The 15,568-nt window shown below is 40.9% G+C and overlaps 1 protein-coding gene across 2 annotated transcripts in view; it reads right to left on the reverse strand.

Annotated features, from left to right (window-relative positions):
• The window catches only part of Scaper (S-phase cyclin A associated protein in the ER), a 378,485-nt gene that overhangs the window by 24,217 nt on the left and 338,700 nt on the right, over positions 1-15,568 (reverse strand). For both annotated transcript variants that reach the window (XM_038323850.2, XM_038323851.2), the window contains exons 28-29: positions 11,709-11,946; positions 6,170-6,319 (exon numbers count right to left, since the gene is read on the reverse strand). In XM_038323850.2, the coding sequence (XP_038179778.1) occupies positions 6,170-6,319; positions 11,709-11,946 (388 nt within the window). The remainder of the gene's footprint in view (positions 1-6,169; positions 6,320-11,708; positions 11,947-15,568) is intronic.

The raw sequence follows: 15,568 nt of genomic DNA on the forward strand, positions 1-15,568 counted from the left end.
ATTGCTACTGGAGTTGCTGACTTGAGTTTCATAAAAAACTATGAAATTAATTTCTCTTCAGGTTAGGACAGAATTTCTAATAATTTCAAGAGTCCTGAAAATACTTTAAGAAATTTAATTTTGAGATTATATCTAATTACATTTCTCCCTTTTCTGTCCTCCCTTCAAACCCTTCAATATAATCCTTTCCGCTTTCCTTCAAATTCGTGGCTTCTTTTTTTCACTAATTGTCATTGCATGCACATATGTATTTGCATATGCATATATTCCTAAATACAACCTGATGAGTGATGTTACTTGTAGATACATTTTCAGGGTTGACCTTTCAGTACCGAACAAACAGTTTGTGTGCTCTTCCCTGTGAAAGGCTACCCTTCCTGCTAAATGGACTTTTGCCATTTTGCATTATATGTATGTGTGTGTGTGTGTGTGTGTGTGTGTGTGTGTGTGAGATGGTCTTAATATTGATGATTATAAATAGCAATCAACTCTGAAAACCACTGAAGATGCTTTATGATCTACTGTATCAAATATTCAGCCAATATTTAATTATTTATGTAAAAATAATCTAATTAGTATGCACATCTGCTCTAGCTTCTAGTAAATAGTATGCTTACATGTATACCAAGGATTGTTTTAAATAAATTTCCTTACAACTTATTATCAGTTAATATTGTATTTTTTCTTCAGATTCTTTTTTTCTTTTTTAATATATATAATTCTATACCTATTTTATATACCTATGCACTCAGGGTCATGAAATAATTTTTGGACAAAAAGGGATTGTGAATTGAGAAAGTATAAAGCTCTGCTATCTACTTCCTGGTACTGCAGAGAGGCTTGGCGGGCGGGTGGGCCAAAGCTATCCTTTCTTTCAATTATCCTAACACTGTAGCTGGGATACCTGGAAGCTATCAGGCCTTTCCAAATGAGAAAGGCAGACACTAATCTAAATGAATATGCAAAGGTGCTTATTCCCAGGATAGTAATATTCAGGCAGTCATACAATCTTTCATTTGAGTTAATTTAATTATCAGACCAAATTTAATTATCCAATACAATGTAAATAAAGCAAAGAGCTGACAGCACATATTAATTATGTTCATTATAATAATTAAATGGAAAAGAATTTAGAAAGTCATGAAAATGCTGTAAATTACAGGGAAGCTTTTGATTAAAACATCATTTTAACTTTACACTGCAAACCTATAGGAAACAGATGATGGTTCAATCACACACAGGGCATTACTTTTATTATCTGGCTTGCTCTCCTGATCTGTGGTATCATGGGGCTCAGCCCTTCTAGTTAATTGACTAAGTGGTGGCAAATAAAAAAAAGTCAATCTTTTATGCAAAGCAGTTACCTAATTAAACAGATTTAGGCTGCAGCAAGATTCAGGACCCAATCCTACCTGTTAGATAAAGATGCTGCTTCCCCAGTAGGAAAGGAAGAATCCTCTCTTGAAAAACATGCCTGCAGATTAACATGAGACCTACCTGAGCTGAGGGTTATCTTTTCTCCATATAATCATTCCCTTGATTTAGAGAAGCTTGTGCAAGGCTGAGAACAGGGGTGGCTGGGAAGGGGTACCGCTGGGCTGCTGCCACCTGAAGTGAGGCTACCCAGAGGACCTTCTAGGATAAAAGCTCCACAAAAATGGACATGGGGGTAAGAGCTTATAACTGCTCTTACCACACCTCCTGAGCAAATGTTCACTTAGCAAACTGCAGAGTTTGTGGTGGATAGAGAGGCAATCAAAAAGTTCCATTTCAGCCAGGGGTGGTGGTGCACGTCTTTAATCCCAGCACTCAAGGGACAGAGGCAGGTGGATCTCTGTGAGTCTGAGGCTAGCCTGGTCTAAGAGTGAGTTCCAGGTCAGACTCCAAAGCTGCACAAAGAAACCCTGTCTCGAACCCCCCTCTGACAAAAACAAGTTCCATTTTAAAGGAAAGCAAATACCTTTTTATCTGTAGAAAACTTCCCGACTTCACTGGATGCAAGTTGTCGTCACCTCAGTGACTTGTGGCTGTCTGCCTTACGCTGTCCTCCTTATGTAGACTAGCCCACAGAGCATGGCACAGAGATCCCCACTTGGGCTAGGGGACCCAGCAGATAAAACAACTGTGGCTGGTGATGGCATGGCAGAGCAAACCCGTGAGAAGTCTGCTGTGTCTGCCAATGGTTCTCATTCTCCTTAGCCCATACTGGGAAAACTAAGGGGGCAGGCAGCTTATTAATTAGGCTGTCTGGTGTTGACAGGGTCTGGAGGAGAGTAAGGAGGATCTAGAAACCACAAAAGGTGGAGAGTCCTCCTGAAACCAGAATGCTGGTGTCTACGGTTTTAGTCTCAGACATTTTTTTTTCTTTTTTCGAGACAGGGTTTCTCTGTGTAGCTTTGGAACCTTTCCTGGAACTCACTCTGTAGACCAGACCTTAAACTCTGCCTCATAAATGCTGGGATTAAATACATGCACCACCAACAACCAGCTTAGTCTCAGACTAAGGTATAGGCTCAAGGTATCTTCAGGCAAGAGCATCTTACTACAATCTTTCTCATTCTCTTTCTTTTTTGTTTACCATGTGAAATAGACATAACACACAATTTAGTAGTTGGAACATTTTAGCCCTACAATTTAGCGGCATTACAAATGCGTGTGTGCTCAGTAGCAATGCAAATGCGTGAGCGCGCGCGCACACACACGTGCACACACACACAACGCGTGCGCGCAGACACACACACATTGTAAATGTCACTGCTCTCAAGAACTACTCTACTTTTCAACAGTTACTGATCCATAAATCTAAAGGTAGAAGATTCATCTAAGATAGGTAGAAGCAGAGCTGAGCTAAAAACCAGGCCCTCTACTTCCTAAACTGTGGTCTGGGTTTATTTACATCTTCCTAGGATCCTTATGGGTCTCCTGGAATGAGACACACATATATGCCCAGACACCCCATATTGGCATTTGCATTTGGAGGGAAGAATGAGAGTTTGTAGTACACTGCCATCTCGCATTGCTCAAGACACATATCACTGACCACCAGTGGATAGGCTTAACTTCTTTCCCTTTTCTTTCTTTCTTTCTTTCTTTCTTTCTTTCTTTCTTTCTTTCTTTCTTTCTTTTCTTTCATTCTCTCTCTCTCTTTCTCTCTCTCTCTCTCTCTCTCTCTTTCTCTCTCTCTCTCTCTCTCTCTCTCTCTCTCTCTTTCTTTTTTTCCCTCCCTCCCTTCCTTGTTTTTTGAGACAGGTTTTCTCTGTGTAACAGTCCTGGCAGTCCTGTAACTCACATCATAGACCAGGCCAGGGTGGTCTCGAACTCAAAGAGATCTGCCTGCCTCTGCCTCCTGAGTGCTGGGATTACAGGCGTGCGCCACCATGCCTAGCAACACCTGACTTTTTTTAAGTCTCCTAGCACTGTTCTTTGTTTCAGGCTTACTGTACCTCTTAGACCCCACCCTCTACCCACCTACTTGAAGTAGGACTCAGCTGTGGATGATGATGGCACTGCAGGGCTGAAGAGTGACAGACAACACATGGGATAACAGCACCAAGGTCTACAGCTCAGGGGTGATTCTTACTAACTGCTTTGCTACAAATCTTTGCTTTTTACAATTACTACCTTTGCTATCAGTTTCCAGTGTTTTGTATTTTAACACATTGTTTTCTCCTTGTAAACTGCTGCATTTCAGCAACTATCTCAGGCAGACCTGACTTCACTGGTTCTCTTCCAGAGCAGAAGCAAAGGATCAGTTCAGTCCCTTGCCCTCGTGGGAGGCAAGATGCAGGAGCACAAGGTGACGGAGTACAAGGCGCTGGAGCACAAGGTCTGGTTTCTCTCACTTTTCTAATTTCATCCTCTGAGTGAGCTCATTTCTCAACAGTAACCTCCAAATCTTACTGCATCTTTTTCTTCTTCTAGAAGAAGTAGCCTTCTGGGGCAATGGCTACTGCTGAAGCCTCCTGCTCCTCTACGTCTTCCCTGCTCCTAAGTCTCCCTTCTCTTCCACTCCTACCTTAATGCTCTATCTATCCACTTCAGCTGCCTTTTTCCTTATCTCTTCAAATATATGTGCCTCTGTATCCGATCTCTCTGGTGAGACCAGAGATACCAAAGTGTGTGCTTATCTAAAAGGAGAGAACTACTGTGTGATCTAGCATCTGTAGAAAAATTCAGAAACGCACAGAACTCTGCATTCCATAAACTTATCATAATGGAGCTGGTTTGTACAAAAAGTTTCAAAGCACAGCAGCATGAAATGTGCTGAAAGAACGGAACCTTTTGATGTGGCACTGCACATGGTCAAACAGCTCACTCACAAACTAGCTCTCTACAAGTGCAGCAGAGTGTCATGATATACAGCACAACCACTTATGTATAAAACAGGAAACTGTTAGGTAAACTATGAGTGTCACACAAGGTAAAGCCATTAAGAATAATATTCTGGTATAATATGAAGTATACAGGAAACAGGACATGAGTACACGTGCAAATGAAGCCTGCTGGTGGCATCTCAGATGCTGGAATCAGAAACACCAGGGATTCCATTTTACTCTCTCTATTTTCGGTATCTTTTTCATAATAAGGACTGTTTTGTGGTTATAAACACTAGAAGAAATGTTAAAGTGATATAAAAATCATTTAGTAGACTGAGACACACAAAGGGAAGAAATCCACACAGAACAGTCCCCTCACTTATCTTTTCCTCAGTAGTTTTTAAAAAGCTTTGTCAACCTAATGGGCCAGACCCTTAGAAAGGATAAAACCCTGGCTGTTTGCAAGGGAAGGAGATTCCTGGGTATTTCTATGTGGGGATGTGACAATAATTGCCTCCTGGCAACAGGCTCTCAGCAAAGGATTTTTTTAAAATTTTGTATATATTACTATTCCTACATCTTCAATATTTTAACCACAAGAATGTTTTTCTAAAATAGACTGTCCATTTTTTGCCATTCTTACAGAGAATGCACCAAAGGTCCACTTTGTCCCCATGCTTACTAAGAGCCAAATGCTCCTGTAAACCTACAAGGCTGTGACTGTGGTCTTCTGAGCCTGCCCTGTTCTCTCTGTCCTTTCCTCCTCACTGGACATGAAGTGGCAGCTCTTAGTGCACAACTTCTTGTCTTGTATGTGGCTCTGACAGCATACCTATCTCTTCTCTCGCCTTCCTCTAGTGTGCTCTAGGCTGGTATATCTAATAGGCACATTTATTTGAGATTAGATTAAAATAAAAACCAGCAAGTTTAGAGTAAAAGCTAGTGGGCTGTTAGGATCTTTTTCTCAGTTATAACCTATACAATCATATTTCTGCCTAGATAAAACTATATAAATTAGGTGGTTAAGAAATAGTTTGATATGTTAGCTGTTCCATAATTTACTTAAAAATAAAGTGGGAAGAAGAAGGTGATTTATTATCATCTTCCAATTCGTAACAAACAAAATTCCACATTCATAAAGCAGGAGAATGCATTCATAGAAGAACCTTTACTCAGAAACCAAATAGAGCAAAGCCGGGCGGCGGTGGCGCACGCCTTTAATCCCAGCACTCGGGAGGCAGAGGCAGGCGGATCTCTGTGAGTTCGAGACCAGCCTGGTCTACAAGAGCTAGTTCCAGGACAGGCTCCAAAAGCTACAGAAGAAACCCTGTCTCGAAAAACCAAAAAAAAAAAAAAAAAAAAAAAAAAAAAAAAAAAAAAAAGCAGCCAAGAGCAAAATTATAGCTGTCACTCAAGCAGGAGAAGTCAGAACCTTGCACTCTCAGGTTCTGCCCCAAACATCTGGAACCTCTGAACACCCAGGCAGAGGAAGGCCAAGGACAGCTTTATATGTTTTACTAAGTGACCTGAGCCAAGAGATGCAGACTCTTCCTTCTCACAGTGAGGGCATCAGAGTTCATGCAGTGTGGGAGTGGAAGCTGACTGTATAGGAGGGAACGGAAGCTTCTGTAGAAAAGATTTTACCTTTCTAGCTCTAAGAGGAGGCCCTTGGGCTATCTGGTGCAGATCAAATATCTTCAGAGAGATAACGCCATCAACATATCCTGGGAGCCTGGTTAAGGGCCTTCACACAGGACAGATGGGTTCCAGCAGGCCAGCCTGCCTTTTCTCACTCCAATACCTCACACCCTCATTGCTGGGAGTAATCAAAGGTAACTTCCAGAGCCTCTTACCTGGTTATCTGGGTGGTTGACAGTGAAGTAGCCCACACAGACGATGACCTCATGAAGGAGGCTTTCACAGGAGACTTGGTTGCAGTGGCCCAGCAAGGAGCTAGCCATGTGACGGAATGCAAGGGACAAGCCCTCTGCCCCTACAATAGACTGACAGACAAGGAACAGTTAGAACTCCCAGCCCAGGAAGAGCCACGGCTGCACATCATATAGCAAGACAAGGCTCTGCACACTCTCTGCTACGCAGCTAGAGGAGCATGCCATCTCTTTCTCGTCTTGTTTTAAACATTTATAGCATGTATTTAACAGCGGAATTCCTGTTCCTAGAAAAGTGGAGAGAGACCAATGGTGCAAGTTACAGACGCTCCTGACCTTCAGACAGCCTAGGTGTCAAGTGTAAGGAAGTTTGCTTGAACCTGGAACTTTATCTTTTTATTTTATTTTTAAAGTTTCTATATTATTTTTAATTGGATTTTTTCATACACTATATGTTTTTCCCTTTCCAAACTCTCCCAGAATCTTCAGACCCACCTCTACACTGTTTTTTTAAAAAACAAAACCAAAAACAAATGAGAAACACATACAGCACCCCCCAAAGGAAACCAAAATATACAAGTAAAAGACCAATAAGACAAAATGCCCAAATGAAGCAATATGAGACAAAAATATCATGAACCTGATATATTTCTACAGTACTACGAGTGCTCAGGTGTTCTAAATCTAGTAAATGGTCAAAATAAATGTAATGTTTAACCTGAAGGACAGAAAATAGGATCAAGACACTGTCTACCTAAAACAGTTATTTAATACATGGCTTAATAACTTACATTTTCTCATTTGTAAAGAATTCTTATTGTAGAAAATATGCAGAAGTGTATAAATTCTAAAATTTATCTGTGAATGTACCATGTAAGCTAAATTTCTAACACTTTTTCTGAAGGGAAATATATTCTTGTACATAGCGAAGACATTTGGTGTTTTTGTAGGCTCTGGGGATTGTACCCAGGGCCTCGCACATGTTAAGAAGACACTGACCACTGGGCTATATTCCCCACCTTTGTATATAGAGATAAATACCTATTTCTAGTTATTTACTTATGTTCAAATAGAAAATAAATCTAAATAAGAATTGTTATTCAAATAAATAGTGCTCTAAAACAAAGGCTACCAAAAGAATGTGAAAAACCAAACCAAAACAGAAAATCTTCCCCCCAAACTTAGGAGCTCTTCAGCTAGGAGGCTTCTGGGATCTTTTCTCCAGACAGCCTATGTACTGTCAGTGGTGGGTGACTCGGGAGGAGAGTCTGAGTCTGCCTGTGCAGCCTGAAGCTTCTATTTAATAAACATGTCAAGCAGACAGAGCGACAGGAGGGCAAAGGGGAGAGGCGGAGCCCGCAGAGTGCGCTGCAGCCCACACTGGAGCGGAGCACTGCTGCCGGCCTCTGCGAAAGCCACCGGTTTAAAACTCGTCTCTTTATCTGAGGGCTTATTGGGTTTGATGGCTGTAGGCTGGAAATTCCAGCAAACCCACTGTCTAAATGGGGTGACACACAGCCCTTCAGGTGCACTGCTGTGACACAAGGACTGCAGGCTGCACGCGTGCCTCTGTCACGGTTATACTGCCCCAAGACAACCCCCACCCCAAATATTTTTCAAGCCCCAAAGACACTTTAGGAGGGCTTTGCTCCTTTAAATCAAGTCCTGACACCTTCTCAGTTCAGCCCTTATTTAATTAGTCACGTCCAGCATGCTGTGACCTAGTGCCCTCTGTTTAACCTTCCCTGATAAGAGTAGGTCAAAGGGCATGTATGTTTGAATATAAAAATCAAACCAATTTTTCAAGGAAACTATATTTCCTTTCTAGCCAGAATTAATTGCCAAGTCAGAACATTGATTTGTTTCTTGAGACCACCTTCAATTGTTAAAACTGTCACTGCAAATGCAATGTACAGTATCACTGACCTCTAGGCCATCTGTGCCAGTATGATTTCAGAGAGGATCCCGCTCTTTGCTGAGGGAGGAAGTATTTTAACAGACTTATTGGTATATGATGAAAATGTTCTAATGGACTACCCTTTTGTTGTTATGACAGACAATGAGCACACAGAAACGTGGCTCTGAAGCAATATAGAGAAGCATGAATGCTACATTTGGCACTTTCTGATCCAACGCCTCCCAGGAGGCTGAGGAAATGCTTTATCTTTATAAGCCACACAGTAAGGAACTCAGGAACAGCATCCACAGAAATGCCCAGCAAGTGGACTGCCCAGGGAAGGCCCAGACTCAGAGGCCAGAGGGTGTCAGCTCATGTGTCTGGGGTCTAGCACTTCCTGGCTAGCACAACGGCATCGTGCAGTCTTGTTTAATCTTCTGTTTTTGTAAGGTGGATGTTTCTAATTTGCTTTAGACGAAGGTACTGAATCTTAAATACTCAGATGGCTTGTCCAAGGCCATACAATCTATGTGATGGGATTAGTAGGGTCAGTCTAACTCCGGGCGCAGGAGCTTGATGAGCATTGAGTCTTTGGCACTCTAAATTCCTGTGATAGCTGGAGGTGTGATGTGACCATCAGTGGTGTCTGTGTGGACAGATGAGTCATCTAGCTTGCTAAACACTGGTGTGGTTCATAAATGCCCTCACATATTTCACCATTCTCTTGCTAAAGGTGAGACCTATGGCTCTCTTTCAGTCTAGGAGGTTTATGAGTGATCCAACCAGTAGTACACACCACACACCACACACACACACACACACACACTTTATATAGAGAAATTTTGTTGTTATTGTTGTTTTTCTAAGACAAGGTCTCATGTAGCCTGGGCTGGCCTTTTGCTCACTATGTAGCTAAGGTCTTGAATTCATGTCTTCCTCCTCCTCTTCTTATCCTTCCTTCCTTCCTTCCTTCCCTTCCTTCCTTCCTTCCTTCCTTCCTTCCTTCCTTCCTTCCTTCCTTCCTTCCTTCCTTCCTTCCTCTGTCCGTCCCTCCCTCCCTCTCCCTATTCTCTAAGCACAGAACATGATAGGCTTTAAAAATTATTATTATTATCTTTAAAATATATATTATTTATGTGTATGCATGAGTGCTTGCAATGCATGTATATATGTATACCACACACATGCTTGGTGCCTGCAGAAGCCAGAAGAGATCATGTGATCACCTGAAACTGACCTTGCAGATGTTTTTCAGCTTCACGTGGGTGCTGAGAGCTGAACCAGAGTCCTCTGCAGGAGCAGCCAAGGATCTGAACTGCTGCGCATCTTTCAGTCCCCTTAACACTGTTTTTGAGACAGGGCCTAGTAATGCAGTACAAGCTGTACTCAAATTGTAGGAGTCCCCTTGCCCCAGTTTCTAAGGACTAAGCAGAGTGTGCTTGATATATAGCTATATGACCTCTCAAAATAAGTCATGAAAAGTCATGCTGTCTGGTTCTTTTGGAACACTTGCTTTCCAGAAACTTCGTCTTAGGACATTCCCCTCAGGATTCTGCTATCATAATCTTTTGAGAAGTCTCTATCATATAGATAAGCTGTATATAGACTATCAGCTGGCTAGTACTCAAGCGTTGCCTTTGAGTTATCCCAAACACCAACCATGAGCAAAGGATTCTCTAGATAATTTCAGTTCCTAGCTCCGTGAGACATGCTTATCCTTCCTTTTATCCTCCTTTTTCTTTCTTTTTTTTTCCCCCTTCCTGAGATGGGGTTTCTCTGTGTAGCTTTGAATCCTGTCTTGGAACTTACTGTGTAGACCAGGTTGGCCTCAAACTCAGAGAGATCCACCTGCCTCTGCCTCATGAGTGCTGGGATTAAAGGCCTGTGCCACTGCTGTCTGGCTCCCTTCCTCCTTTTTCCTCCTTTAGCATAGTGATTCTCTTGGTTGAAGCCTTGTCATCATGGAGTAGAGTCAAGTCACCCTCATGAGCTACAGAATTCTCTATATGAATTATATACTCACAGAGTCTGAGATCATAATAAAACTGATCACATTGCTATTGTTTACTCCATTAAGTTCAAATGTGTTTTTTCTAAATTCATAAAAACAACTGGATTAGGTATATACTTTTTCATAATCTATGGTAACAAGGAAATCATTTTATTTGGATCTAACTGATGGGACTACTACTGGATTCTATATTCTGAAGTCCTCTGATTAAAAAAAAATGTCATATGCAACCAGAAGTAGCAATCCCTGACATTGTCTGGAACAGATTCTCTCATGTAGGTGTGCTGTAAACTACCAAAACCCTGAAGACTGCAGTTAACAGCAAAGGCTACTTCAGCTGCTTTGGAAGCAGAACACATTGATCCTAGAGGAAGGTCTTCTGTCCTTGTGATGGATAAAGTAACTATAAAGTACAGGCTCCAACCATACAACTCACTAACTTCCTTTCTTAACAGAATCCTAGAGGACAAGAATGAACTGACAATATGTCACCAGTTACAAAGCAGAAGTGTTCCTTCCAGCTCAGGGTAGCAGAGCGCAGTGTCTTCAGTGTGCATCTCTACAGCCCTTTCCCCCTCAACAAGTAATTCATCTAGATTATGGGTTCATCACCTGCCAAGTTTGCTCCTTTTTTAATGAAATCACTTGGCAGTTAATAAACGGACAGGGAAAGTCTATTCCTTGGGGCTTGCTCTGTTGCACAGGTTCAGTGTTTTTGAAAATTAAATTTCCTACTTGAAAAAAAGTCTGTTTTTAAGCTGACAGCATGGTATTATAGCAAAAGCCATTTTTCTTTCTTTAGCTATAAAAATTTATAGCACTTTGTACAGTTATGTATAAATGACCTTTACTTTGGACACAAATCAGTTAAATCATCCAGAGAGTTATATCAATCAAAATAATCAATTTTGGTTCTATTCTATAAGAAGCCATTAGTTTCCTTAACATTTAAAAGTTGACAGGATGATAATACCTTTATCTAAAGAATTCAGGATGGAAGTTTTGTAAGTGGCAGCATGGCATAGGCTACATTTAAAGAGTGGAGAGTCATGGTAACTAATCTTATTTCAGCTAAATAGAATGTAGGTAAATTATTTATTAGTTTCTCCATCTGTAAAATGGGTACAATAACATTTTACATAGTATATATGAGAATAAATGAGAAAGCACATGAGGAACATTTAGCATTGTACCAAGATCAGTAGCTTAATGAATGGTACATATGCTTTATAATTCTATTTACTGTAATCTTGGATCTCAGAACCCAGAGAAGAACCTCCCATTATATATACATTAAAAGATTAACTTTTTGGAGACTGGAAAGATGGCTCGGCAGTTGGGAACATTAGTTGTTTTTCTAGAGAACCCAGGTTCAATTCCTAGCACTGTAAATTTCAAGGCCAACTGTTCTATGTAGGAGTTCCAGCCAGGACTACATAGGGAGACCCTTTCTAAAATGAATGAATAAATAAATAAGACAGCCAGTGAGAGAGGAGGATACCCAGCTCCCACCTCTAGCCTCCACATGTACATGCAAGGACACACACATAGCAACTTTTTTGTTGGTTAACACAACCTGAATCAAGGTTTAGTACCTGAAAAGCAGGCAAATCAAGAACTGCGAAACTGTTGAAGAAACGCAAACTCTGAATGGCTACTTGGATGGTGTTCTGGGTGTAACTCTCCTTGGGACTGGTAGAGCTGGGGTCTGAGATGGTGCCATGGAAGAGGAGACAGTAGAGCATGTGTAGAACTCCAGCCAAGTCTGTGGCCTGAAGAGCAGCTGCCAGCCCTGTGGGATCTGGGTGATTATTGTCAAATATGCTGCAGGACCTGACAAAGAAACATGTTAGCATTTTTATAGGTTAAATGAAACACAACAAGCAGACCATTAAAAAGCAAACCATCTGAGTTGTGTAATGAGGTAACAAGAAACCTCTAGAAACAAATGTAGCCTTCCCCACTTAGTGAATGTGGCTTCCCTTTCTTTTCCCTGGGGGAGCAGCCTGCTCCGCTGTGGTAACTGAGCACCATGCAGTTGGTGCTGAGGTTGCTACTGCCCTTCCTGTACTTGGCAGCCTAGGATACCCCTACTATCTCTAGTGCCTACATCTGGGCAAATTGTAAAGAGTCTGTGGGAGCTTTATGGACTCAGAGATCCATAGTTTCCTTTTCTAGACCTACAAAGGGAATCTTCTCAGGGGAAGTGGTTACCAGGGAAACATAGGTCCTCAAAAACCTGCAGTAAGTCCATATACCAAAGGGAGATGCTTCAACTGCTTTGTAGGCCCTGTTCCAGAATAAAAAATACATTAGCAGGATAGGTTATGTAGGCCATAGTTTCCCAAACCCTAAGATTAGGTCTACATAGATCACTGCAGACTCAGCTTAGTCACTGAGGTATGTAGCTTTACTGATGAGACAGAAAAGGCAATTTAGTGGTAAATGAATTCTTAAAATCAACAGTGAGACAGCAAGGTTTTGCTAAATCTATCTCATTCCTGAAATAAGGCATACAAAGATGCAGTCAAAGCATATACAGCTGCCAACTATTCATTCATCTCCCCGTCCCCAGCTTCCAGCTACTAACAACAGACTACCCTCTGAGGAAACAGCCCTCCTTACCTCATTGCTAGAGTACGTGATGGAGCCCTTCCTTGTTTACTCTGGCACAAGGGTGCCTAGCTCGAAGCTTAAACTCTACGTTTTATTTCCCTAGCTGTTCAGTACATGCCACACTCAGAGCCAGAAGGCTGTCGAGGGACACTTTTGTCACTATACTTGGAAAGAATTCCCCCTTTTTCTTTTACTGGGTCCAAGAAGACGCAAGTTTTAAGGTGTGCTAGGCAGGGGCTCTAACTATAGCAGGGACAAACCCTAATGTTCCTTGGTGCTGTTCCAAGTAGGTCAGTTACCACTTTTTCATGGGACTTGGCTTTTTCTCTGGGAAGTTTTAAGATGCTGCTCAGTGTCCTTCCTAATACTCTATCATCTGTGCAGCCCTCAGAAGAAGTGCCCACACTACTCTGTGACCATGCAATGACACCTTCTCAAGCTCAGAACATTAACAGATTTTCCTCTATCATTTGTCAACCCTTCAAGCAAGAATGCAGGAGGGAGAGAGGCACTAGGATCTATGCTTATTCCATCATCTTGCTGGAAACATTCAGAAGAAATCACTAGAGAACTCAGAGGGCTGGCTGGTGAGTTTCTAGTATCGTGACTAAAGGGATCGTTTTATTCATTTTAATTTGGTAGTTGCATCGAAGTAGAGTTTTATTGATAACCTTAGTCAGCATTTAAGTCTCAGATATGTTCTGTTTCTGATACTGCTCAGAACACAACCACAGAACATAACAAATCCTTGTGTTCTTCCCATGGAATACTATTACCTTATGCACACAGCAGGATCCTCTCAGTTGCTGGGGTTGGTACTATTCTTATGCATGGTGTGCACTATGTAACAACTACAACCTAAAGCAGATCATATGAGCTTCTTAAGTAGCAGAGGCAGGGGCATGACACAGGCCTTATTACCTGTGCTCCGCCCAAGGACCAAAACATTCACACAGAACAGAAAGTGATCTCTTATTTTCTCTCTGCCTTTTCTTTAGTGAGAATCTGTAATTCACTGAATATTGTTAAATATAATACACCTTTGTGACATCATAAGGAGGTCTTTTTATAGTATGTTACTATATAAAGATTAAAGTTTTAAAAAGGACTTTGATTATAGGCACATTTGGAATACTTTTTTACAAACTTTTTAGTTGAGTATCAGTTGGTGCTAGCTTCCTGCCATTAAAGTCAAAAGAACTAGGAGTCAGACCCTAACTACAGACACAAGAAGAGATTAATTTGTTTGCAGTTATTATATAGGGTCTGAAAAGAGACTCATGTTGAAATTAGTTAACTGCCTGTTCAAACAGGCTAAATCAGAAAGCAGTTCTCCCTAAAACTAATTCTTTTGTTGTTGTTGTTGTTGTTTGTTTGTTTTGAGACAGGGTTTCTCTGTGTAGTCCTGGCTGTCCTGGAACTCACTCTGTAGACCAGGCTGGCCTGGAACTCAGAGATTCGCCTGCCTCTTCTTGCCGAGTGCCACTAATTCTTAATTGGTTTAAGAACTTGAGGAGTGTAACGCTATTGCTGGTAATCAGAGTTTGAGGACTCTGAATGTGAATGCTGACTTCCCCTTACTGAGCCTGCTGGTTTCAGTAGATTATTAGCATATTCTAACACAAATATTCAGGAATACAGCTTTATTGCTAAGAACATTGTCATAATCTTTCTTAGCAATTACTAAAAGTCATGAATTCTCTATTTTTTTCTTCCAAAGAATAAATGCGAAAAGCCAACCAACCAGCCAGCCAAACAAACAAATAAACAAACAAATCAAGCCTCAAACAGGAAGCTTAAAGAGAAGGTCGCCAGCAGTGTTCTTCCTGCAGCTTCCTGGGGAAAAGGACTGACCTTAACAGCTAATAAAACAACACAGTCTTTGGAAATATTCTCCTAAGGAAATAAAAGTGTTGGCTGATGAAAATCAACCAAGCATTCAGGGAGTGAGATGTAGAAATGGTTCAAAATGCATATAATATTGCTTTGAGGAAAAGTATATTTCTCTTAAAGTGATCTCATGAAATATAAAAAGGCTGCAAGGGCCTTTTATTTACTGTAATTTTTTTAATTCATCAGTCAGTTTATTTATTTGTGTGTGTATGTGTGCATTTGCACTATAGCACACATGTGGAGGTCAGAGGGCAGCTTGTGGGAGTCTGCTTTCTTCTTCTACCATGTGAGTCCCCGGGATCAGGCTCAGGTCCTCAGGCTTGGGCAAGCTCTTTCCCTGCTGAGCCACCTCTCTGGGTCAATGTTTACTTCTGATTTAGCCTGAAATATAGACCATTAGCCGTCAGCAGATGCCTGGTTCCTGTTGAGTCTTAACTTTTAGTTATAATCTCTTTAATCCCACATGTTCATAGTAAATGGTTTTATGCACATCATGAATGCATTATAAAGTTTTTCTTAAAAAATGTGTTATTAAGAGAAAAAAGGACACAAAGTTGTGGGAAGCCAGGAAAGTGGGGATGGATGGGGAAGAGTTGAGAATTGGAGTAGGGATAAATATGATAAAATACATTGTATGTAAATTTCAAAAAAAATAATAAAAATATTTAAAAATGTATGAAAGATATTAAAAATTAGATGTGAAGTTTTGTATAGCACACTTTAAAATTTAAAGGCACTTCAATTTTTTTTTTTTTTACCAGATTTTAAGGTATTTTTATTTGGATTCCAGTACTAGAAATTTTAGTGAAATATTTATTTGAATTCACTAAAACAGATTTGAATAAGTATAACTGGGGTATCATTACTGCCATATAACATATAGCACCTGAAATCCAGCTCTTTTTTTTTCAAGACAGGGTTTCTCTGTTTAACAGCCCTGGTTGTC

Source organism: Arvicola amphibius, chromosome 3 (genome assembly GCF_903992535.2).
Source record: "Arvicola amphibius chromosome 3, mArvAmp1.2, whole genome shotgun sequence".
In the NCBI taxonomy this organism is placed as follows: Eukaryota; Metazoa; Chordata; class Mammalia; order Rodentia; family Cricetidae; genus Arvicola; species Arvicola amphibius.